At 39.1% G+C, this 27,159-nt stretch overlaps 1 protein-coding gene across 1 annotated transcript in view; it reads left to right on the top strand.

The window, feature by feature from the left end:
* Nucleotides 1-27,159, top strand: part of LOC127656647 (tau-tubulin kinase 1-like) — a 42,943-nt gene that overhangs the window by 13,074 nt on the left and 2,710 nt on the right. The window contains exons 7-14 of the mRNA XM_052145059.1: nt 235-300; nt 521-613; nt 761-886; nt 1,084-1,238; nt 5,098-5,305; nt 6,210-6,385; nt 8,096-8,591; nt 25,643-27,081. Of these exons, the coding sequence (XP_052001019.1) occupies nt 235-300; nt 521-613; nt 761-886; nt 1,084-1,238; nt 5,098-5,305; nt 6,210-6,385; nt 8,096-8,591; nt 25,643-27,081 (2,759 nt within the window). The remainder of the gene's footprint in view (nt 1-234; nt 301-520; nt 614-760; nt 887-1,083; nt 1,239-5,097; nt 5,306-6,209; nt 6,386-8,095; nt 8,592-25,642; nt 27,082-27,159) is intronic.

Below are 27,159 nucleotides of genomic sequence, written 5' to 3' on the forward strand. Positions count from 1 at the left end.
AATGTGATTCTCCATTTCATGACCCCTTTAACAAATTTATACAATTTAGCTAGGGATCCCCAATAAAAGGCCAAAAATAAGCAACTAAAGCATACATAATTCTTGTTGCTATAAGCTTCCATACTTTTCCTCTCATATTTGGTTGTTTTTGATTTTATATTTACTTATTCTAAAGTGTAATATTAAAGTTGCATGAATCCCTATTGTGAAGCTTTTTTAAATGTTCTTTTCTAGCCGAGGACAGTAGCAGGATTCCGAGGAACAGTTCGCTACGCTTCTATTAATGCGCATAAAAATAAGGTGAGTCTAGTCATAGCACTTATTTATGCTAAACGAAAACTAATTTTTCCTTTAAAACTGTCAAACTAACAGACTGTTGCTTGGCTAATTTCTTCATTTTAACTGAATTTACTCACTACGCTCTTATATAAATTCTGTGACCATTTTTGCATCATAATTGATTATTTTTCCTAATGATGTCTTCGGCAAATAGTTTTCAAATTGTTGTTCTTCTTAACAGGAAATGGGTCGTCATGATGATTTGTGGTCATTGTTTTATATGCTGGTAGAGTTTACGGTTGGACAGTTACCCTGGCGAAAGATAAAAGATAAGGCAAGACAAATATTACACTCACATTAGCCAGTAACTATGAACATAATGGGACTGAATTGAGTGATTTAACCCTCACTGTACTCAGTCTTAAAAGGTTTGTCTTAAAATATTTAAAGTAATTTTTTGTAATGTGTATCTGATAAACAGGAGCAGGTGGGGCAGATTAAAGAACGTTATGAGCACAGGATGCTGTTGAAACACATGCCTGCTGAGTTTCATGTCTTCTATGACCATGTGCTGGATTTAGAATACTACACCAAACCTGATTATCAGGTAAATCATTCACACACACTGCTAGTCCACCAGCCACTGTGGGAAAGACACCAGAAACAATTTCCAAAGTTGTGGACTTGATTTTTGGCTTTTGGAGTGTGGTGTCATGCAGTAATTTCATGTCCTCCCTTTAAAGCATAATCTTCTCTCATACTTGTGCTCTTTCTTACTTTCTTGCTTTTCTCTTGTGTCTGTAGTTGCTAATGTCAGTATTTGAGAACAGCATGAAAGAGAGGGTCATAACTGAGAATGAGCCATATGATTGGGAAAAAGCTGGAACAGATACAGCCCTCCCAAGCAGCACACATACACCACCGCAACAAAACACACGGCAAACTGCTGCCATTGTGGGGTGAGTATATATAGATGTTTACACAAATTTCGACAAAAGACCACATCAGACCAATGACTTTAAATAGACTCTGATGTGACTCTGGATTGACTCTGATGTTACTGTGGTGTGACTCTGGTGTGACTGAATAGACTGATGTGACTAGGGCTGGGCGATATGCCCAAAAATATTAACACAGGTATTCTTTTTCATATAGTTTGATATCGATATTTATCATGATATACATTCACATTTGCACATTCACATTTGCACATGTAATTTCTTTAAATTTTCACGTTGGGTGAAGAAAAAAAAAATTCTAAACAGTCAAAATAGTCTTTGCAAAACTGCATTGGGTGTACAGAGACAGCCAAAACAGTGGTGTCTGAGGGATCTTCTACCAAAATATTTAACTATTTTATAGAGTTTACCAATCAAGTACATTTGGATATGAATGTTAAAATGCATGAAAACGTAATTTAACTTGTCATTTCTCCCGCATCCAATGAATTTGCAAACATGAAGTGAGTAAGACTAGTGACTAATGACATCTGATTAATTTCACAAAATTAGAACATAAATTTGCTTCTTTATTATTAAATGCTCGTAATAGGCCAATTAATAAAGCAAAATTTAGAAGGAAAAAACATTATGGTCCAAAGGCGCTCTGGAATCATGTTAACTTATACTCGCATGCGGTGAAAAGAGGCAACATGTGCAGAGCTGGACAGCGCATAAATGTAGCGTGTTTGGTTATATATGTACACATCACTGTTGTTTTGTCGTGCTACTCATTAGAGACGATGAGAGGGTGCAACCATCGTCATGATGCCTTGCTGTCTGGATGGAATCAATCCGGAGTCCGGACTCGGACTCTGTGACTCTGGATTGATTCTGATGTGACTGAATTGGCTGATGTGACTTTGTATTGACTCTGATGTGACTGAATAGAATCTAATGTAAATCTGGATTGACACTTATTTGACTGAATAGAATCTGTTGTGGACTGACTGTAGTGTGACTCTGTAGCCACTGTAAATAGACTCTGATATGATTCTGGATTGACTCTGGTGTGACTTTGAATAGATTCTGCTGTGACATTTGCGTTTGACATCTGAATCAGTGAATGGAGGCTGAGCTGCTGCTCCCGGGTCCTAGTGCCTGCCATATTCAACCTTTGTCAGTGTGACTTATGTGGGTTTTCTTTTCTCTCAATCAACAATGCGATTTTGACCTGGTGCGTCTTATAGTCAGGTGTGACTTTATTTCTGGAAAATACAGTAAATAAATAAAAAAATATATATATTTATTTGCTGTGCCATTGCAAGAATTAATTTGCAAGAACAAATCTACAAATTGGAAAAGACACAAATTTGTTGGTTTTTCATTATCCAATTAGCTCTTGGCATCTGTGACCTCATTATACAGTGCACCTGTTACTTGCGTTTTTTGCATAGCCGAATTTCAAACATTATGAGTTCACGTTACTAAGCCAGACAGAAAATATGGACAATTTCTTGAAAAGGAAAACTATCGAAGATGGTTATGTGGGACAGTGGTGTGCCATGGGATTTTTTAATCGTAAAAAGTGTGCCATTGCAGAAATAGGTTGGGAAACACTGACCTAAATCACAAAGAGTTGATCTGCAAAAAAGCATCTAAAATGCAATGTTTACCAAGACGGCTGGGACCACATCAAACTTTAATCGGCACTTATAAAGGAAGCATTAAGAAAGGTAAGCTTAGTGTAAGAGATGCTAGCAAAGCTAGCTAGCTAACGTTAGCAATCTACTTCTTGCTGCATTCCATTCAACTCGGAAAGTCCTACAGGGAAAAGTGCAATGGAACGCTACTTGAAGTCGTAATTATAACTTGGAAAGTCGTGCGGAAATTTTAAACTCTGATTTCACCGAGATGCAGGTGCGTGACATCACATAATCTTGTCGGCACCCAGGAAGATGTACAAAATAAGTGATAAACATTTACTTTTATTAAATAATGTTGATAAATTAGTCAAAGTTCCTACATAACATGATATTAAAGCTTGTTTAACAAATGTTAGCAGAGTAGCAGTTGTTCAAAACATGGTAAATTATATTCTCTTTTGATAATCATACAAAATACTAGCGTTGCTGATTGTTAATGAATTGGGTGGCAAGGAGACATCTCTGGTGACAGTCAAACTCCTGGTAAGTTAATGGGAGCATTGCACTTTTGTTTTTTTAACGTCATCTTCCGAGCATCTGGCATTGGAATGCATTCATATCCCACATTCGATTTGAATGGAACGCAGCATCTGTACCTAAACTCATCTTCACCCCTCACCCAAAGAGATTTAGCGAGTATTAGCTATACATATTAGCTACCTATGTATTTACTGTTTTTTTTAGGGTGCACATTTCAGTTGTTTGCCAGTTATTTGCCACCTAGCTAGGTGCACAAGCTTCCTAATTTAGTTAACATATATTGAGGGATGTAGCTAATGCAGTCTTAACTTTGTGAGAGATTGAGGGGACATATACAATGACAAGACAGGTCACACTAAAGCAATGTAGCTAATGTATAAAACGATACGTTACATCAACGTTAGCTAATGTCAGCTCCGACATTAACGCTACATGCTGCGGTAACACTAACTAATTTGGGTGAGAGAGCTAGAGATGTGACAGCAGAGAGTGGAGACTGAGTAATGTGCCTCCACTTATATGAAAAATGTACATTTAAATAGGCTGCTTTGCTAATGTTTGCCATTCTTTGTTCTATTTTCTAGATTTAGCTAAACTGGCAGCCAAAAGTTTGGAATGTACAGATTTTGCTGTTTCTGAAGGAAATGGCACTTTAATTCACCAAAGTGACATTCAACTGATCACAATGTTTAGTCAGGACATTAATGATGTAAAAAACAGCACAATCACTATTTGAAAAAAGTTATTTTTGATCAAATCTAGACAGGCCCCATTTCCAGCAGCCATCACTCCAGCACCTTATCCTTGAGTAATCTTGCTAAATTGATAATTTTGTATCTTTGTCATTATATCAAACACTGCTGAAAGCTATTTGGTTCAATAAATTAAGCTTAACATTGTCTTTGTGGGTTTTCTTTTTTAGTTGCCACAGTATGCAATAGACTGGCATGTCTTAATGTCAATATTGGGTCAAAAATGGCAAAAAATGAAGCAGTTTTCTCTAGAAACTCGTCAGTCAATCATTGTTTTGAGGAATGGAGGCTACACAATGCTTGAAACTGAAAAATAAAAACTGAAGATTTCATACAAAGGTGTACACTACAGTCTTCAAAGACAAAGGACAACTGGCTGTAACAAGGACAGAACGAGATGTGGAAGGCCAGATGTACAATTAAACAAGAGGATAAGTACATCAGAGTCCCTAGTTTGAGAAATAGATGCCTCAAATGTCCTCAGCTGACAGCATCATTGAATTCTACCCACTTAACACAAGTTTCATGTACAACAGTAAAGAATTGCAAAGAAAATGCCACTTTTGAAACAGAAAAACTAAAAGAAAAGTTTTAGAGTGGACAAAAAAACAGACATTGGACCACAGCTAATTGGAAAAGAGTGTCATGGATTGACACTGATGTCACTTTGAATTGATTCTGCTGTGACTCTGGATTGACTGCTGTGACTGACTTGATGCAAACGTGACTCTGTTTTGACTTTTCATTGATTCTGCTGTTGCTCTGGATTGACTACTGTGACTCTGAATTGTTTCGTATGTGACCTTGAATAGATTCTGTTGTGACTCTCGATTGAATGCTGTGACTGAATTGACTCTGATGTTACTGGATTGTCTGCTGTGTCTAGATTGACTCTGATGTGACTCTGACTTGTCTTTGATGGCTCTGGATTGTCTCTCTCAGGGTGGTGAATGTAACACTAGTACCTGGGGAATTACCAAGGGAAAACACTGACGATGTTCTGCAAGATGAACACTTAAGTGACCAGGAGAATGCCCCACCTGGTCTGATACCTAGCAGGCCTGGTGAACCCGGACCAGCCCCACCTGCTGGTGAAGGTTGGGATGAAACTGACTTCAACCGTAACAAACTCCAGATCAGCACCAGCAAGGTACTATTTTTATGTTTTTATTTAAAGGCATTATGATTAAACTAAAATATAATTATTCTTATTGATTGTGTCATTAAAAGACAATGAAAACATTTTTGTGAGTCTGCTCTATCTGGAAAATTTGCAAGATCCATCTATCCGTCCATCCATCCATCCATCCATCCATCTTCAACCGCTTATCCGAAGTCAGGTCGCGGGGGCAGCTGCTCCAGCAGGGGGCCTGAAACTTCCCTATCCCGAGCCACATTAACCAGCTCTGACTAGGGGACCCCGAGGCGTTCCCAGGCCAGTGTGGAGATGTAATCTCTCCACCTAATCCTGGCCAGGGGGCATCCTTACCAGATGCCCAAACCACCTCAACTGCCTCCTTTCGACGCAAAGGAGCAGCGGCTTTATTCCGAGCTCCTCACAGATGACTGAGCTCCTCACCCTATCTCTAAGGGAGAAGCCCGCCACCCTTCTGAGGAAGCCCATTTCGGCCGCTTGTACTTGCGACCTAGTTCTTTCGGTCATGACCCAGCCTTCATGACCATAGGTGAGGGTAGGAACAAAAATTGACCGGTAGATCGAGAGCTTTGCCTTCCGGCTCAGCTCTCTTTTCGTGACAACGGTGCGATAGAGCGAGTGCAATACTGCCCCCACTGCCCCGATTTTCCAGCCAACCTACCGCTCCATTGTCCCCTCACTCGTGAACAAGACCCCGAGGTACTTGAACTCCTTCACTTGGGGCAATACCTCCTTCCCTACCTGGAGTACGCACAAATTTGCAAGATCTCCATGTAAAAAGAAAGGTGCTGAATTTGATTTTGTAGTGTCTTGAAAAACGCTGCCATGTCCAAACAAACAGACCCTTAACAATACTGTAAATATGAATAATGAGTGTAATGCTGCTTTTTTTTCTCAGACGCAGGTAGTGGCAGAGGAAGGAGAGGAGCCTGCTGGAGGGGTTCAGTCCGTCTCCCCAGTGAGAGGTGGAGAAGCAAATGCTCAGGCCCGCCCTCTGAGGTACCGAAGAGTTAACAGCCCAGAATCAGACCGTCTCTCTGCTGCAGAGGATAGAGGAGATGGAGCAGATAAACGGTGAGGAGAGCGTGTTGTTCTATAAAATGTATCACCCTGTCCCTGTGGCTGACATTTTACTTTCTAAAGGTCACCCAACAGACCACATGCATTTCATTAGTGAGAAAAACATATAAACTACTTTCTGAGGTTAAAACATGGGAATTTTTGTTTTGTGCTATACAGTACATACTGCTCTGACATTTAGGACTGCTTCTGTGAATTTAATGAAAGAGAAGTGCATTCGCTGTGCATATTCAGTTTATTATGTTAACATATGGCATTTTTAGGATCATAACAGCTTGCCATGCTCTAGTAAGAACAGGACTTTTATAAAATTTACATAGTAATAGGACTAGATTACTTAAAAATTCTACAGTTTTCTTAGAATGGAGATCATGTTGCATATATTATAAAGAAAACTAAAAGAGATGTATCCTGTGCATACTCATCTTATTATGGTAACATATGTAATTTGTAGGACCATCACATCTTGACTAAATTAAGATTAAAGACTACTGTAGTCTTTTTTTAATAGATATAATACATATTTTCAATAACTCAAAAAAAAAAAAAAAAAAAGGGTCATGTTTTGTATCATTCTAAAGAAAACATATTTTTTATGATATAGATTATGATACATTCTGAGACTCTCAGCCTAAGAAACTGCAGAAAAATCACAAAACAAATAAGCCAAATATGTACTTTTTTCTATAAATAAGGTGGCTCAGAAAAACTGCTTTTTTCCCCCCAATCATGTCAACTGTATCTGAAAAAAAAAATTGTTGATAAGACAAAGCCATCAAAAGTTATAGCCTTACAAAAAATTGTTCCCAAAAAACACCTCCATGTGTCCAAAAGCCTCTCCAAACAAATCAAACAAAATATTTATACATAAGAACTAATTACACATACAAACACAACAATGACTAAAGGCATGCATAGCATGCAGACATGATTTTAGTAATGATATTTCACAGAATGAGTGCCCTTTGAGACTGTGTAATTTACATGGATCCATCTTCTGGTGGCCTTATGTAATATTGTGCTTTGTATGGATTATCTAATGATCTATCCATCCGATAACCTTGAGTGTGGGCTCGTTTAAATGATAATCACCTCCTCCAAGTAAATCATTTTTATGTTCTGTTTATTTTTCTTGTTATAAGCGAAAATGCAGCATATAAGCAACACCAACATAATTGTCAAAGAAATATACTTATAAAATATCGCGAGCTATTACTCACTATATTTTCTTCAACTAGGCTGGTTGTATTCTACTCTTTGCAAGCTTTCCAACAATAAATGACACATGGCTATTCGATCAGATTGTTACTGATTACAAAATATGTACAGTGCAATTGTTTTTATAAATGATCACAACTGAACACTTTGTCTGCAAATTTCAAGTTTTGGTCATAATGCCTTAATGCATTTGGAAATCAGAGCTGCTAAGCTTTCAAACAATACCAATTTTTTATTATTATTAGGCTTTATTATTATTAGATTAGGATTAGAAAATGATCAAATCAAAAATCAATGTGCTATTAATCAGTCCCTAACACCCCACTAGTCTAATTACAAGTACTTGATAAGTAATCTGTTTTACATGTAATCCATTACTTCCCAACATTACCTAAAAATAAGTCTGTAATTTACCCCTAGGGACATTTATAAAGATATTGCTTTCCAGTTGATTCTGTGGTTTAGTCTTTGTGTGTTTTGTGGCAGCTCTCGTATGGACATGCTGGGTTCTCCATCTAGGCACGTCTACTCTTCCCAGCCTGCTCAGATGCTCTCTTTAGAGGCTGGACAAGGAGACCGACAGGCTGGTGGTCACCATGATGTCTCTGCAGATGGGGACCAGGAGGCCCACAGCAACGCCTTCATCCGCTCAGTCCCGCTGGCAGAGGAGGAGGACTTTGACAGCAGAGAATGGGTGATGATTGATAAAGAAACGGAGCTGAAAGACTTCCATCCTGGGGCAGAGCCCACCACCTCAGGCACTACGGATGAGGAACCGGAGGAACTTCGCCCCCTGGAGGACCATGAAGAGAGGAGAAGGAGGAGAGGTGGGCATGGGGTGGGCGGAGCTGAGGCTGTGGTACGACCCAAAACGCAACGTGGGATGATGACTGTAGCACAGGAGGAGGGGCCAGTACCAAGCCCCACCCATCATACCTGCCCACGGAGGAGGGAGTCAGTGCCGTTTGGACCTGATGGACCGGTAAGGGCAGTATGTATGTATGTGAGCATGTGTGAATGGATCACACTCAACATGTTTGTGTGTGATCTTTGCTTCAGTCATTAAAGAAATAGTTCACCCAAAAATGAAAATTCTGTCATAATTTATTCACCCTCATGTCATTCCAAACCCACATCACTTGTACCCATATGATCTTATACAGAACATAAAAGGCGACATTTTTTTGAAAATCCCAGTCTGTCTTGTCATTGCAATGGTAATTGATATTGACTCACTTCCAAGCTTATAAAAAACCCAAAAGAATCATAAAAGTCATCCATGTGTTACATTTCAAGTCTTCTAAAAGCATATGATAGGTTTGGTGAGAAGCAATGCAAAATTTAAGTTATTTACAAAATTGTGTGCATTCAGAAGACTTGTAATATTATACATGAGACACATTGACTACTTATATATACATTTTGAGTCCTTTTTAAGCTTTAAAGTGAGTCACTGTCAACTGCCATTGTATTGAAAAGATAGTACGGGTATTTATTGAAGGTGTTCCCCATAAGAAAGAAAGTTATACAGATTTGGAACAAACTTAGGGTGATTAAATTATTACTGAATTTTCATTTTTGGGTGAACTATTCTTTTAGCATACTCATGATGCCACAATGAACATGAATAAGGCCAGATTATGAAATGCTAATGCCAGGATTTTCTTGATCTTAGACTCCTGCAGAAAGATTGATTTCAAATTGAAATCTTTTTGTTTGTACTTAATTATTTCATCATGACATTCAAGTGGCAGCAATGTGCATTAATCCTTGTTATCTTTAAAAGCTCTTTTGTGAACATTTCATGCTTCTAAGTTCCTAACACCCTGTCAAATCTACGCTTTTTCACTTGCATAGATTTACCTGTTGTGTGAAGTTGTTATATTTTCATGACTGAATTCTTGTTTATGTGGTTTTCTCTATGTGAATAAACACATAGATGACATGTTCTTCCTCAGCTTGATTTAACAATATAGAAGGATACTCAAAATGTTATAGTGTTTGCAGGCACAAATAGTCAGTTCGGATAATAAATAAAGATATTATTAAATTATTAATTTTTTTTTTTTTAGAAGTCACTAAGGATATATCCACACCAGTGTCAGAAACGTTCACATTAAGGATGCAATATTTCCCCCCGGATTTTATTTTTTGGGCCAGTTCTACTACTTTTATGAGGGCATATTTTCTCTCATCCGTGTATGTCAAATACGTCAATGTAATCAATGAATTAATACAAATTTATAAGATTGAGAATTTAATTCTTACCTTAAGAATTAAATTTACATCAACTAATATATTATGCCATAATATGTACAATCACTGAGCTCTTTATTAGGTCCTAATAAAGTGGACGGTGTGGTTTTCTGCTGTTATAGCCCATTCAGCTCAAGGTTTGACATGTTGTGCATTCTGAGATGATATTCTGCTCACTACATAGTGGTTATCTGAGTTACCATAGCCTTTATGTCAGCTCGAACTAGTCTGACAATTCTCCGTTGACGTCTGTTATCAACAAGGTGTTTCTGTCTGCAGAACTGCCGCTCACTGGATGGTTTTTTGTTTTTGGCACCATTCTGAGTAAACTCTAGAGACTGTTGTGTGTGAAAATCCCAGGAGATCAGCAGTTACAGAAATACTCAAACCAGCTCGTCTGGCATCAAAAATAATGCCACAGTCAAAATCACTGAATTTCCCCATTCTGATGGTTGATATGAACATTAACTGAAGCTCCTGACCTGTATCTGCAAATTGTATTCATTGCACTGCTGCCAAATGATTGGCTGATTAGTTAATTACATGAATAAGTAGGTGTACAGGTGTTCCTAATAAATTGCTAAGTGAGTGAATAACCAGGACTATAATCGAATATTATAATCGAATCAGACAAATAAAAAACAGAAGAATTCATTTCAAGGTCTTTTTTTGTTGTTTTTTGGCACCCACATTTTGAAAATTTGGTCATTTTTGTGATTTTTTTTGCCCCAAGTCCCCCTTGGTCTGATCCAGGGACTGTTGCTATACGTAAGTTACAACTTTGCCTAGTTGTGGCGTAAATGGGTCACAATTTCAGCAATATTAATTTGAGCATTACACCATTTTACTTAGGTAGGGCATATTTGATGTTGTCAATATTTACAAATATTTACATTTACGAAAGAGAACTTTATGTAAAAAATTTACTTCTTAGCAGCTCTTCATCTTGAAACCGATCTAAAGGTGCACTTTGCAGGGTGTGTTGCCCGGTTTCGAGTTTCAACACATAAAAAATATATAGGATATAAAAATTTATAAAATGAATGCATTACACAAATTTTTCGAGCATGTTGTATTAGTATTTATTTATTTATTGCTCCTTATTAAGAGACCAGTTTCTGAATAACATTATTTATGTAGGCTAAATATACTATTTATTTACAGTAAATAGTATATTTACTTTTTATTACATATCATATTTTAATGGGGATATAATTCATTAAAGCTGACAGCTATGTGACCAAACAAGGTTTGAACATTAACCAATGAAAATGCACAGCTTTTTAACTGTGTACAAATCTGAAGGCTGTTTATTGGATCCATTAAGGTAAACGTCATATTATGTGACTACATGACACTTTACGATGAGCTTATGACCTACTAGCTCAGTCTTGCCTTAAGAACAAGGGGCTAAGCACTGCCTTAGTTACAAACTAACTAATAGTTGCTAAGCGCTTAGTGTGAACTTTATGTCCCAACTTATGTGAAACCTTACGCACAGCTGCTGCAACCCTACCCTGGTCCTAACTTATATGTTTTCTGTTAAAAACTATTTCCTAACGTTATTGTTTTCCACAATATGCACTGGTAGAAAACACTTTCAGTGCGGATATAGAAGCGTAATTGTAGCAAAATAAATGTGTTTTTCATTTTACCGAAAACGTATTAGTATGGACGTGGCATTAAGTCAAGTGTACTCTACATGACTTGCAGTCAGCACACTGCGACTCACAGTCTGGTTTTTCATCGTGCTGGTGACACTTCAGTCAGTGTATCAATTGCACAACCATTTATGCCTCTGTGGTAACACACTCAACAAGCCACGTGATAAGATATGTGGATTGACATCTCAGACGTGGAGGCAACTGAGATTCGTCCTCCACCACCCGGATTTAGGCGAGTTACTACGCCACCATGAGGACTTAGAGCGAATTGGGTGTTGGGCATTCCAAATTGGGAAAAAATTTACACAACCATTCATCCCCGACCAAGGCCATTTGCACACCTGGTATTAAGATGTGTTTTTAATGATCCGATCATAAATGTACAAGCTAGACATCACCGTTACACCTGGTCGTCTCTTTGACCATTTAGGTTTGGATTTCGAGGAAAGAGTCTCTGATTTCTTGAGGACATACTGTACATCAATCAATACGCCTGTGTTTTACTGAATGATAAGAAAGCGCAAAAAAAGAAAGTGCTAAAAACCGACACTCAGTTTCTCTTAATCTTCCCAAACATGACGGTTAGAGCAGAATTCTGAGTTATTTTATTGCAGTATCAGTAATTTAGTTTCTAATGTGCATGCTGCTCATATCTGTGTCCCTTTTCATGTGTCAGTTTTTAACCTCTTTCAACAAACATTAAAGAATGTCTTGTGCCCGTGCGTATTTGCACTAATTTGCAAAGGAATGTTTTTTTTTTTTTATAAATACATCTGAAAGTAATAAAGACAGTGGGGTAGGGAGATGTGGATGCTTTTTTAGTTTTATTTTCTAATTCTTTTTCTCTGCTGCTACCCAAATCTTGCTCTCCTCTTTCAATAAACATGAAAAATGGCACGTGCCCATTTGAAAAAAGGAAACATTTAAGAAAAACAGTTGAAAATAATTAAGACAGAGTGTAGGGAGATGTGGGTGAAGTTTTATTTTATTATATTTTCATTATTTTTTGTCTTCTGCCTCCTAATAACTTGCCCTCCTCTTGCGCTTTCTCTATATTTCATTGGGTGTTGCTCATTGTCGGTCTCTCGCTTGTCGGGACAGTGCGCACACCTGACGTCAAGACGTCTAGATATCAAGCGGTTTTGAAAACCGTCGTAGCGTTGTAGAGCCTGTCGCTGGAGTGTGTACACAACAAGACCGTTTGTCGTGAGATCCGAGACTTCTCGTCGCAGACCATTCACAACATCTCAAAACATCAAAGGAGACGAGCTTAATTTGACAGGACTCATCATCTCTAACTGGGTGCTGCGATATCTCTGTGCTGTTTAGTCAATTTAGATTGGGATAAATGGTTTAGATTGGGAAAAGATTGTTTTGATTTTTAGTTATTTTTTACTGCCTTGCTTAAGAATGTTTTTGCTTATTGTACGTTTAAACACATCAGGGTAACTTTTAAACCTTTTTTAACCAGTATTTCAAGAGATTTGAAAATTAGCATGCATGGTTTGTACATGAGTGTTTGTGCGTACCCTTGATGTATATGTGTAATATTGTGCATACGTGCTGTGTTTGTGTGTGCTTGTCTTTGGGTTGTATGGATGTGTGTTAATTATTTCTTCACGCTCAGCAAATCACAGCCAAGCTAAGTTTGCTCATTGGTCATAAAAGTGTCTATGTGCACACTTTTGCTCCTTCACAACATGTAGAACTTAAACTCACATGTAAGATGAAACTTAAACAAGCCTATCTTTAGCGTTCAGACAGATGTGGGCTGGTCTTGTCCTCTAAGAGTTACAGCACATATGTGTTTATACCACCCATTTAATATAATGTTTCGTTTTCTCTTGTTTTTCATTGGTTTGTTTTTTTGTGTGCTGTGGAGCAGTATCACACACAAACTTAAACAAAAACACGCTTATGGTAGGATTTTTTCTCAATACTTCGCGTTTTAGTTTTTCCTCAGCCTGATTCCTCTTTTCCTCCGCTCTTATTGGTCTTTTTCAGTTGGAGGAGGACAGGCCACACCCACATCACTCATTCCCGAGGCCCGCCCATTTGAGAAGACTGGCGTCGTATGTGTTTTCCTCCGCTACCATGGACACGGAGCACTACCCCCACGACCCCGCCCTCGGGGGAGCGGCCATTCAGCGCAGCCGCTCGGCTGAAAGCAGCCCCGCCCACCGACACGCCCAACGCAGACACATGCCCCTGTTGCCAGGCAACCCCAGAGCAAGGCATTCTGTACTCAACCTACCACGCCTACACATTCAGCAAATGCTGGCCAAACTTATGAACAAGACATGATCCCCCACCCTCATCACACACAGAAAAACACTTGTGATGCGTTTAATAGAGGGGGAGCACATCACATTGTGCCGATAGATGAAACAAATTCAATACGGAAGCTTGGGCAATAAACTTGGTCTGTGATTGGGAGACACACATGTGTGTGTGTATGTGTGCATGTGTGAATGTAAGTGAGATATAAGATGCTGACAGAAATTTCTGTCATTTGCTATTTTAAATTAAAGGGACAGCCAAAAATTAAAGTTTTGTCATCATTTACTTACCTTCATGCTTCAAACTTATTTTGACTTCCGTCTGTGGAAAAGAGATGCTAAGAACTGACAGCCTCAGCCACCACTCACTTTCTTTGCATATTTTTTCCATACAATGAAAGTGAATGGTGACTGAGGCTGTCAGTCCTTACACATTCTTCCTAGCATCTCCTTTTTGTTCCACGATAGAAAGCAATATGGCTTTAGAACAACCAGAGGGTGAGTAAAGGATGATAGAATTGTCATATTTTGGTGAATTATCCTTTTAAGCAATTAAGACAAATGAGAGAGAGAAATTATATTGTATACTACACAACAAAGCAATTCTGTACAATGCTGTAAAGTGACACTTTACACTGCATTTAAAAAAACTAAACAAACACAAAGACAAACAACAGACTATATAGTAAATGTGAACTAATTTAAGCAAAGTGACATCAGTTCACATCAACAGGTTAATGCAGAACTGCTGGTGTCCAGGGGGACAGATACACTTACTGCAATTCCGAGAATATCTTCCTGTCCCGTAGGCCTCTTAGATTCTCATCTTCTATTAGATCCTCTTTTTTGTAAGAGGACCGATGTGATGTAGGCTGGATGGTGTGATTGTCATTGAGTTATAATGAATGTTGGCCAAAAGCAGATATAACCAAACTTAAAAGTGTGTGTGTGTGTGTGCTTGCCTGCTGTGTGTTGTGTGTGTTCATAGAGGACAATAAAAGGAGAGAGAGTGCTTGCTAAGCAACTTTTTTGCAGTCCATTCACATCAATATGATCTCAGTATTTATTATACAAATTTAATCTGTTAAACGCCACAACACACCACTAGGCAGGATGATTGGGTTTCGTAAGCAATCATGACAGAATGTGAATTGATAGGTCTCGACATATAGATTCTTAAAGCCGAGACAAAGTAGGACAGACAGTGGCGTTAATCATATTCTGTATGTTATAATTGTGATCGCACATTTGTCTTCCATGTTAGCTATATAAAGATATTTAAAGATTATTTTGTCAGTCATAATTGTTGTCTGTCAGTATTGCAGAGACAAATGCATACTTTTATCAAAATAGAGAGATATTTGACGAGTTTCTGGAATATTTAATAGGTTTATCTAAATACAACCCCAATTCCGAAAAGTCGGGACAGTATGAAAAATGCTAATAAAAACAAAAAGGAGTGATTTGTAAATTACATTCACCCTTTGCTATATTGAAAGCACTATACCTACACATTATATGATGTTTTACCTTGTGAATTTCATAGTTAAAAAAAAAAAAAAGTACAGTAATTTTAAATCAGATCATTGCAACACTCTCCAAAAAGGTTGAGACAGGGGCAATTTAAGACTAATAACAATTTGACGAGTTGAAATAACAAGGCGATGTGACAGGTGAAGCAATCGTGTCATAGCATATAAGGATCCTCCAAAAATAGCTTAGACTTTTAAGAGAAAGGATCGTTCGAGACTTGTCAGTTTGTCTACAGATGCTTCAGCAAATTATCCAGCACTTTGAGAACAAATTTGAAGGATTTGGGCCATTTCATCGACAGTGCACAATAGAGTTAAAAGATTCAAGGTATTGAAAACCACTTCTGAATGTGCATGATCTCCGATCCCTCAGACGTCACTGTCTTAAAAATATAATTAATCTGTAATGGATATCATGACATGGGCTCTGGAATGCTTAAGTAAACCTTTGTTAGTCCACACCATTCGCCGCTGCATCAACAGATGCAAGTTAAGACTTTACTATGCAAAGCAGAAGCCCTACATCAACACTGTTCAGAAGCACTGCCGACTTCTCTGGGCTCGGACTCATCTTAGATGGAATTAGAACAGTAGAACCTTGTTTTTTGGTCTGACGAGTCCACATTTTAATAGTTTTTGAAAAACACAGTCATCATGTTCTCCAGGCCAAAGAGGAAAAGGACCATCCAAGCTGTTATCAGCGTCAGGTTCAAAAACCAGTGTCTGTATGGACCAGGGGTCTGTCAGTGCCCATTGCATGGGTAGTTCACACATATGTGAGGGCACCTTTAATGCAGACACATATGTACAAATTTTGGAGCAACATACACTGCCATCCAGCACTGTCATTTCCAGGGACGTCCCTGTATTTTCCAGCAAGACAATGTCATTAATTTCAAACACATACTGCTCGGATTACAAATGCATCACTGTGTGGCTGCTGGATTGGCCTGCCTGCAGTCCTGACCTGTCCCCAATTGAGAACATGTTGCACATTATGAAGCACACCATACGGCAACTAAGACCCCGTACAAGTAGGGAAAAAATTAACTTGACTGTCCCAACTTTTTTGCAGCGTTTCTGACTTCAAATTACTGTAATTTTTCAACAAAAACAATTAAAACAAGTTACCTTAACAAGGTAAAACATCATATAATGTATAGCTGTAGTACTTTCAATATAGCAAAGGGTGAATATAATTTACAAATCACTCCTTTTTGTTTTTATTAGCATTTCTCATTCTGTCCTTTTTTGGAATTGGGTTGTATCTGAGGGCTAGAAAGATATCCTCTGTGTGGAGACAAATGCTCGTAGCTGATGAAGTGAAGTTGGTAAGGAATTAAATTCTGGAATGGAATTATACCATGTATCAAAGTGCAATAGAGCTCCAGGCAATAGTTTGTGTTAGAAAGGCTGAGCCTCTTTTTATTACACATGCATGTGAGGTTAGATACGTATGTTCTCCTCTGGCAATTGACTTGACATGCTACTTCAGTATTTAAAGTTATAATAGCTGTGTCACATAAATCAATGCATAAACAGGCTATTGAATGCAGCCAAGCAGAATCAGTGCATTGTAAGGTCATAGAGAAAAGTCAAACCTAAGATACTTCCTGTGACACACAGGAAACGTGAAGTAGCATTAACATGGAAATCATTGCTGTATATGTTCTGTAGGATTGTTCATCTGCAGCCACTGAGTTCAAATGTAAGGATATATATACATATCTATGGAAGAAAAGCTTGAAAATAATGCTTCACTTAAAATTCATGCCTCTGGTATAAAACTGCTATTACTCAATGCTGGATATCAATGCATATGTGAACCAATTTGTAGCGTCATCAAACATAATTGGAAATATAATGACTGCATTACAGCCATTGGTTCAGACAATGCTCAAATAAACAGAGCAATGTCTTGATGGCACCACCGAGCAACAGTGTTTACACCTTTTGGGAAGTCAACGTACAAATGGCATATTTGTAGTTGTCTCTGAACATTAAGCTGGGATAGGAGAAAGTATTTTAACAGACAAAATTACACACTTCAGCTTTAACTTTTCTTGCCTCGTTGGGGCCAACTTCAACAAACTCTGAGGGTTGAAAAACATACATACAAAATACATGCATATGAAAACGAAATCCACTAATACAAAACATGATTATTTTATATAGCCCATATTATTCTCATTTAAAGGTTCATCATTTTATTTTGGGGGTCTACTAGAATAGGTTTACATGCTTTAGTGTTCAAAAAACACTATTTTTCTCATAATGTACATTGCTGCAGAACCTCTTTTCACCCTCTGCCTGAAATGCTCTGTTGTAGCTCCTGTCACTTTAAAGCCCCCTTTCCGAAAAGCCCAGTCTGTTCTGATTGGTTAGCTGGCCCAGTCTGTTCTGATTGGTCAGCTACTTAGAGCTTGTGTCAGAAATGTAAGGCCCCTTACCAAAACCGAGTTTCAGCTCCAGAGGCTAAGTAGCCCTTAGGCGGATATTATGCAAATGTGTAGCTATGTCACGGAAGTAATGGCTGGATTGCAAACCAGGCATTTCAGGCAGTTTAGGAGCATTGTTTTCTGTGGGAGAGAGTAACGCTTTGTAACTTTGCAGAACTTTTACATGCACAAACAGCTATATTACACGATAAAGGAAAGGTCTTTAATTTTGGCTTTGAGACCCAATCACCCAATCAGATCTTTTCAGTGTTTCTTGCAGTTGGCTCCAGTTGTCTGTGCTGCTTTCAGTGTTTTAATGCAATTTACACAAATCACTGTTTGTCTGGATTCACCAATGTACTGTAACTTGTATGTTCAGAAGAGTCTGTGTAGTCTGAACAGTGTGAGACAGCTGATCCAAGTGTCTTCCTAACCAAGAGGATGAACGCAGACTGAATGGCTGTAAATAGAGACACAATAGCTTAGTAGTAACCAAACATGTAGTTTTTCTTGAGTATGAAGCATAATAGTAAGTGGGATTGTTGGTCCAAAGAGTGTTCATTACTGTGGTCAGACCATATTTTAATCTTAAAAAGACAAGATCTTTTTTATCTATCAGCTTAAATTCAGTACATTTTCTAATAAAGAAAATTGTTATTATTAAATTTCCACCCTGATATAGATTTAGTGCGTGTTTACAGGAATAAAAACTAAAATTACATTCTTTCTTCTGTGGAACACAAAAGGAGATCTTAGACAGAATGTTAACCTCAGTCACCTTTCACTTTCATTGTGTGGAAAAAAAGAGCAGCATCAAAATGTCTCCTCTTGTAATCTAAGGAAGAAATAAAGTCATACAGGTTTAGAACAATGCTGAATAAATTATAACAGAATTGTAATTTTATGTGAACAAACCCTTAAAATGTGTGTTCACTTTTCATAATGTGAGGAAAGAAATATTGAGGAATGATAGAGGAAGTTTCTTATTTTACAGATTCGCTCTCTGAAATATCTCCTCTCCTTTCTGAGAGACTGTAAATAATTTTGGCCAATACTTGTGAATCTGTAAATCTCTTTGTTTCATTCAGTACCGTGCAGTTTTTTTTACTGTTTTCATTATTCTCTCAGGCCAAATGCCTTCTTCCCACCATTCAACATTCATAACATCTCATATTCTCCATCTCTAACTCATTAGAACTCCCCAGAGAGTAATTTTGAGCTCTGAGCTGCATACAGAGACTAGAGGTCTGCACGGGCCTTAAAATGAAACCCGACCCATACCCGAGACCGTGTGGATACCCAGCCCGAAAGATACCATCAGATTTTAAGCCCGAACACGAAATAACTTACTATCTAATTTCTTCTCCTAGCAAGTACTGTTGCAATAGGCTATATTTTATGTAAGCATATAGGCAACATTCGTAACAGTACTGAAACTGTAAACATACACAGTTTTAACAAGGCACGGCAGGCCCTTAGTACACTAGAGCAAAAGGGGAAAAACGCATTGACTGAAACTTCAGCAATGAGTGCTGAAGTGCTGAAACTTCACCTGGTGCAGAACAACCTGGAATAATATAAAACACTGCAACAATCCCCTCTATGTAGCCTGAACTTGATTAGAATGCGGCAACTATGCTGAAAACAATCTAGACGCAGCGCAAAGAGTGAAATTGACCGCAGGTGTCTCAACATGCGTTTTTGAACATTTTAAGTTCTTTTTAACTTGACTTGGTGTTTAAAATATGCCGGTCCTGCACGAGACGCTGAACAAAAAGCGAGATGCGGTGCAACAGTCAAAGATATTCATAGCGTGTGTTTAAACAACTAGAAAACAGAACAGACGTGTGCAAAAACCTGTTCGGTGCGACCAGCCCTTAACTCGTCCGTTCGCAAATGTCTGTGTGTGAGAGCGAAAAAGTTCAGTAATACTGTTTAATTTTTCATTAATTACAAACCCGACCCAAACCCAATGTTCTCGGGTTCCATTAGACCCGGGTCGGATTGCAAAAATCTAACAAGGACGTTGTGGCAGGGCGGAGGGCGGGGCCGGGTCGTGATCCTTCGCACCCGGTCCCGTATTAGGCTAATCAAGCCTCCGAGGTATAATGGTCGACTGCAGGGTGTCGTGCGAGAGAGAGAGATCGTTAGCGGACATGTCCATCATGTGTGTTTATGTTGTCTTTTAAGTTTACCATTAAACTATTATTTATATCGTCAAGCTGGTTCTCGCCTCCTCCTTTCCATTGAATACCGTTACAGACGTTTATCCCCATAAACTGTTTAGCATTGTCAATTTGTATTTAAAACACAAAGGTAAATCATTAAAGTAAAAACAATCTTTTTTTTAAATTGAATTTAAAAGCATATTGAGAAAAGCCTAAAAAAACAATGTGTGGATGGCAGCTCAAAGATCAGTGTTGTTAATCAGTTTTAAGCAATTTTCTGAGTCAAAAGTTATATCATGCACTGGACTTTTTAATGCTTTTAATGTTATCCATTAGCTGATCCCAGTTCACTCATAAACATATTATATGTGTGAATCAGGGTCAACCTTCAAAAGCAAGAGTCTTTCACAAAATAGCTTTTTAGTGCAATAAACACTATATAGAATATATAGTAGACTTGTAATATGTACAAGCATGTATTTTAGGCTTTTGTAAATTGTATCTCTTTGGACAAATACAGCATTTAAACATGCTGATCTACTAACACATTCCTCATTCGCTGTTTCTGTGTCTGTGCTGTAAATACTGTTTTTGAGTCTACACTTGAAATCACAAATGGACTAAATCTTAAAAAAAGAACAAAAGAGAGAAAGAGAGAGAAAATATGACACTGTACACTGGACTTTTGTGCCTTTTTAACCATGTATGTCATTCTTAAAAGACAATCCTTCAAAGCTTGTATACAACCAAATCACAAGTAAATGATCTGGAAAATGACTGAAGAGTGCTTTTTTTCTCACTGTCAGTTGTGCATGCAAAGAACTGTTTTAATGGGGTTGTTTGTTGCCATTAACTAAGTTTGTTGAAAATATAAAGTGTTGGTAAAGTGTGTAATTTCTGCCCCACTGGCGTCACCAAATGGAATTAAAAAAATGTCACTTTTCAAACAGGATTTCTGAACACGTCCCTGTTTTCTATTGATCCGGCAAACATATATTACAGCCCCAAACTCATTTATTGGTTGGGATTCACAAACAAAAAGAGGAATGTTTAAATAACGCCACAGAGCTACAGTGATTACACTTTTCAAGTCAAGTCAAGTGGTTTTTATTTTCGTTCAACCATATACGGTTAGTACAGTACACAGCGAAATGAGACAATGTTCCTCCAGGACCATGGTGCTACATGAAACAACATAGGACAAACACAGAACCACATGAGACTACACAGAATAAATAACATTTCTACATAAAGTGCAAAAATTAGGGGACAGTACAATAAATTACTAAAAGGAACAGGACAATAGGCACAGTGAGAGACAGTGCAGTGCCGACCAGTACACATTTGTAATCTGAGTAGTGCAAAAAGATGACACTCTCTAAAATGCTAAATGTAAACATAACATACTATGAAATAGTGTTCTATGGACACAGCAGTTATTGAGTTAGCAGCCAGGTAGACAATGAATTAAAGTGCAACTCTGGACATGTGCAAAAGTTGGATGGTGTACAGGTGTGTGTGTGTGTGTGTGTGTGTGTGTGTGTGTGTGTGTGTGTGTGTGTGTGTGTGTGTGTGTGTGTGTGTGTGTGTGAGCGTGTATTTATCACTTTGTGGGGACCAAATGTCCCCATAAGGATAGTAAAACCCGAAATTTTTGACCTTGTGGGGACATTTTGTCAGTCCCCATGAGGAAAACAGCTTATAAATCACACTAAATTATGTTTTTTGAAAATGTAAAAATGCAGAAAGTTTTCTGTGAGGGTTAGGTTTAGGGGTAGGGTTAGGTTTAGGGGATAGAATATAAAGTTTGTACAGTATAAAAACCATTATGTCTATGGAAAGTCCCCATAAAACATGGAAACACAACATGTGTGTGTGTGTGTGTGTGTGTGTGTGTGTGTCAGTCCAGTCTCTGAGTATTGAGGAGTCTGATGGCTTGGGGGAAGAAGCTGTTACACAGTCTGGCCGTGAGGGCCCGAATGCTTCGGTACCTCTTGCCAGATGGCAGGAGGGTGAAGAGTTTGTGTGAGGGGTGTGTGGTGTCATCCACAATGCTGGTTGCTTTGCGGATGCAGCATTTTACTGTATGTAAATGTCTTTGATAGAGGGTAGAGAGACCCCGATGATCTCCTCAGCTGTCTTCACTATCCTCTGCAAGGCTTTGCGGTCCGAAACGGTGCAAGTCCCAAACCAGGCAGTGATGCAGCTGCTCAGGATGCTCTCAATAGTACCTCTATAGAATGTAGTGAGGATGGGGGGTGGGAGAAAGTAGAGACGCTAATGGGCTTTCTTGGTAATAGAGCTGGTGTTGAGGGAACAGGTGAGGTTCTCCGCCAGGTGAACACCGAGGAATTTGGTGCTCTTGACGATCTCCACAGAGGAGCCGTCGGTGTTCAGCGGAGAGTGCTCTCCTGAAATCAACAACCATCTCTTTTGTTTTGTCCACATTCAGAGACAGGTTTTTGGCTCTACACCAGTCCGTTAGCCGCTGCACCTAATCTCTGTATGCTGACTCGTCGTTCTTGCTGATGAGACCCACCACGGTCGTGTCATCGGCGAACTTGACGATGTGGTTCGAGCTGTGCATTGCTGCACAGTCGTGAGTCAGCAGAGTGAACAGCAGTGGACTGAGCACACAGCCCTTGGGGGCCCCAGTGCTCAGTGTGGTGGTGGTGGAGATGCTGTTCCCGATCCGGACTGACTGAGGTCTCCCTGAGACTGAGGTCTGTCCACTTTTCAGGGACATCAACCTGTGAATTGCTTAGGTGGTTTTCATACTGGGCACATTTGCTGTGGTCAGAATCTGAGTGCTATTGGTTCTGGCACTCCCGCAGAATTGGTCTATTTTCAGACTAACTTATGATTTTGACGAACCCCGGTGCTTTACCATCATCAACTCATCCCTAACGTGCACTAGATGGAGAACACAATGCCAGTCACTATATTTTTGTGTTTTTTATTCATTTGGTTCCATTATGTGCACCAGAGTGAACAACACTCATACCACCTCCTACAGGTAGTCTTGGGTGCGGTACCATGGTCTGCTCCCCGGTTCACAAAACAGCTTTCATATTACCATTTCTTTCATGCAAACCGTGCTCTGTTTTGGACTAAACTGATAGTGTAAAAGCCCCCTTTGAGTTGTCTCTGCATATTAAGCTGGGATTCGAAACCCACTTCACTTTTAACTCAACAGGTCCTATTTTAAGAGTGTTAGCACTAAGCACAGCACTATTCCATAGGTCATAACTGCAAAATCTATGGGTATGGCCAGGAAGATTTGAGATTTTCATGCAAGCTTGCGCTAAGCCTAGGTGCAAGTAGGTTTGGCAGTTTTGCGCGTGCAAAGCGCTAATGGGCTGGGTCAAGTGCAAAATAAGCAAAGACGGCACAATCATAAGAAGTTGGTTGGACTTGCATTCTTTTTTGTATTAACTGAATCCTTGTTGAATGTCAGGCATATTTCTATGACAGTGACACGCTCCATTTATGCGCATGGAAAATGTGGTTCTCGTCAGGATGTGGATTTACGCTCCATTACATTATAGAGCATGTAAGTATTATTGATAATTTTCATCTACTGACAGACAAATCATGGCTAGTATTAACAATGATTGTATGCAGTTCACTTCTATCGGGCGATTTATTGAAACAAAAAGAAATTCTAAATTCAAGTTACACTTCAAATGAAATGAAAATATAATCAAAATAACATCCATCCATCCATCCATCGTCAACCGCTTATCCTGTGTACAGGGTCGCGGGGGGCTGGAGCCTATCCCAGCTAGCATTGGGCGAAAGGCGGGGGACACCCTGGACAGGTCGCCAGTCCATCGCAGGGCATCAAAATAACAAAGTGGTCAAAAAAAAAATCATACCAAATCCAAACATTTTACTCTCTCCCGCTTCTTCCACTGGCTATAGGACAACAGATGGGAAAAACCAATACAAATGAGATAATAAATGCAATTGTTAATATTAACATAATAATTATAATGATTGAAAAAAATAAACATGACCTAAAGATAGATTAACACAAATCTCATAAATATTTGTTTAATAAACAAAACTATAGTAATCATCATGGACATAATTTGATGTTCCACTGTATTTTCAGAGTTTGGACATTGACTTTATTACCACCTGCTGGAATATCCAAACTGCAAATGCAGGAACTGAGTATAGACTTTGCATTTCAAGCAGATGTGTTTTCACATCATACATCTTAGCTAGGCATGTAATGATACACAAATTTTACAATACGATGCATAGTCTCATAAATGCCACAAAAGTGTCTGACATTGGCAACAAAAAGCAGAGCTCTAAGTAACTTTTACACTGCGTTTATTTTGTTTGATTGTTCAAAAAATAATAATATAACAAATTTTCAAAATCACAATTTTCATGTTTTTCTTGAGAAAATAAGTTTGTCTACACTCTAGTCATTAATATTTGTATAGCACTTTCACAATATACATGGTTTTAAAACAGCTTTCTAGAAAATCATGCCTTGCTGTCTGAAAGCTCCCTGTAAACAAACTGAAGTGACTGTAGCAAGGAAAAAACTCCTTTCAATTTAATTTAGTGGTGGAAAAAGAACTTGAGAGGAACCCGACCTCTGGTTATACTATATATATATATATATATATATATATATATATATATATATATATATATATATATATATATATATATATATATTCACATGATCCAATATTATTTAGCAGCTTGAGCAAAAACCGGTCGGCACACTGTGGTGATGAGAGAGTTAGAGAACTTTGTCACACACACGTAATTTTTTTGCCCTCTTCCCCCTGTTTCACTTTGCATATAAATTTTACTGTCATTATTACTGGCTTATAACATGTGTGCAAGTGTTTTTCTCAAAGCTGTTTACATTTCCAAATCAAAAGCAAATAATTATAAGTCTCATGTAATCGCGGGATTCTTATTTTGTCTTTTTTTAATAAGCTGTTTTTTGATAGTTATGACTCATAACTTATGAGCATCTTGCTGTGCATGTAACACTCAGTGTTGGTTGGGAAAGGCGGCTGTTAAACGTATTGCTGCTGTTTCTGCCTCAAAAATCCACCTATTTGTGCGGTGATGTCGGTGTAAATAAAACAATATGATGTACTGTAGCACTAGGACATGACACCATTGTTTGGCAAATTCGACAAGCTGGACCACTACTGTACAATCTACTTGCCGTTTGCCATCGATCTTCGTGCTTACTGCATGTACTATGAGTGTGTTGGTCTGTTTTCCTCTGTTGTTCAGGGCCACCTCTTGTGGGAGAAGAATGTTCTGCAGCTCTCGATGTTGCATTGCCTTGTATAAATTACACTACAATGTGTTTGTTTATGTATCGTACAATACATATGGTATTGTATAGTGAGCGGTGTATCACACGATACAATATGATACAATATTGTTTTACACCCCTGGTCTTAGTACAATTACCTATTCCTCAGGAAAATAGAAAATTGTGCTTTGTACAGATAGCATTCCCCACTCATGGCTACTTGCACTTTGCGCTGGCCCGAAAATTGGGCCTAGAATTAGCGCTCTCATAAAAATTGGAAAAGACATTGTGCACGGATTTAGTGCTACGCCTAGCCTGGTCACGACAATAGAGCCCAACATCTTTTAGCATTATTCCACTGATTTCTTTTTTTTGTGTCTAATTTCTGCAGGAGGCCGCAGTGGCTGAATGTATGCCATCCTGCTCACAAACACGCCTGAAGCGAGTGGATTTTATGTCTGGTGTGTTGATGTTTAACGATCTTGGAGAGGAAGGCACCAAGACGGGAGGGTCAGGCAGTGATGGAAGCCCTCGTAGTAGTGAGGGAAGCCCGGAGGGTGCTGCATCCACCCTGCTTGCCCCTGCGCACCGCGATCACGACCAGGAAGAGGGCTCACGCACCCTAGTTCTCGTCTCCACTGGAAATGGGCAGGTTTTTTCACCTGGAGATGGACAGGGTACCCTTGCCGCATTAACTCCTCAGGGAGAGCGACCCATGCCGGATGAATCAAATCCTGGTACTATCTTCTCCATCATTAAATCAGAACCCAGGCCTATCATCATGACAACTGCAGCTATGATCACTAGTGGTTCTTCCTCGCCACCGTTCACCAAGGTAGAACAAACTTTCATCCACATTGCTGAGACGACACATCTCAATGTCATGACAGCCAAACACCGTCCATCTGGACTGGATGAGGTGGCATCTACAGAGCGTGAAGTATCAGGTGGAGGGAAAGAGAAGGAGGAACGAAACGTTGTCAGTGAAGGAGAGGAGAAAGAGAGCAATAGTGAGCAGATTACAGTAGAAAGGGAAGATGAGAGCAGGAAAGAATGTGAAGCTGAGGAGGAAAGGGAAGTAAATGATAAGAAAAATGAAGAAAGCGATAGAGAGAGTGACAGAGAGGCTGAAGAATCGGAGAAAGAAAAATCAAGTAAAAGTGGTAAAGAGGAAGCAGATTCTCTGTTTGTAGCCCTGTCACATAACCAGCTCAACACTACAGCTATTGGCCCTGAGGAAGCACACTCCACGGAAACCAAAATAGAAGTCAAACCAGACAGCATCAAACCAGAAGTATACCAGCAAAGGGAACTGGAACAGGAAGAGTGTCCTCCTCTGACCCCTGAAGAAAATAGAGATTCTGAAGTAAATGATGAGAAAGTTGTATCTCCAAAGGAGGCAGACTCACCCAATAAAAAGGCGGAGTCTGTTGAAAACACACCACCACACCTACAGAGGCGTAGCCGTATTCCCATGCTTGTGTCTGAGGAGGAAACCGGCTCGGACAAATCATCTCAGGCAAGTCAAGAGCAGTTGCAACGCACTCGTAAAAGCCGACACCAACAACTGGCCCGTCTCGTTCTGGAGCACAAACAGACACATCTTATTCGTTCTCGCTCAGCCTCTTCCCACTCCCCGTCCCTCTCGACGACAGCATCTGAGGATGATACACACCAATCAGACGACTCTGCTAAAGGAGAGAGAGGAGCAGTAGGGCGTATTAGGAGCAGGATCCCTCGACCAGTCACGCCCATCAGAGGGTTTTCTGACCAATCATGGAGCACGACCCTCCCGCAAACCCAGAGATCTGTCTCTTTTATTCAATATAGGTAGGTGGCGCAGCATACTAACTTAAACATATTTCCTTTGAATACCACTTGTGCATAAGAATGCATTTCTTTAAAAAT

The sequence above is a fragment of the Xyrauchen texanus genome, chromosome 16, assembly GCF_025860055.1.
Source record: "Xyrauchen texanus isolate HMW12.3.18 chromosome 16, RBS_HiC_50CHRs, whole genome shotgun sequence".
Taxonomy (NCBI): Eukaryota; Metazoa; Chordata; class Actinopteri; order Cypriniformes; family Catostomidae; genus Xyrauchen; species Xyrauchen texanus.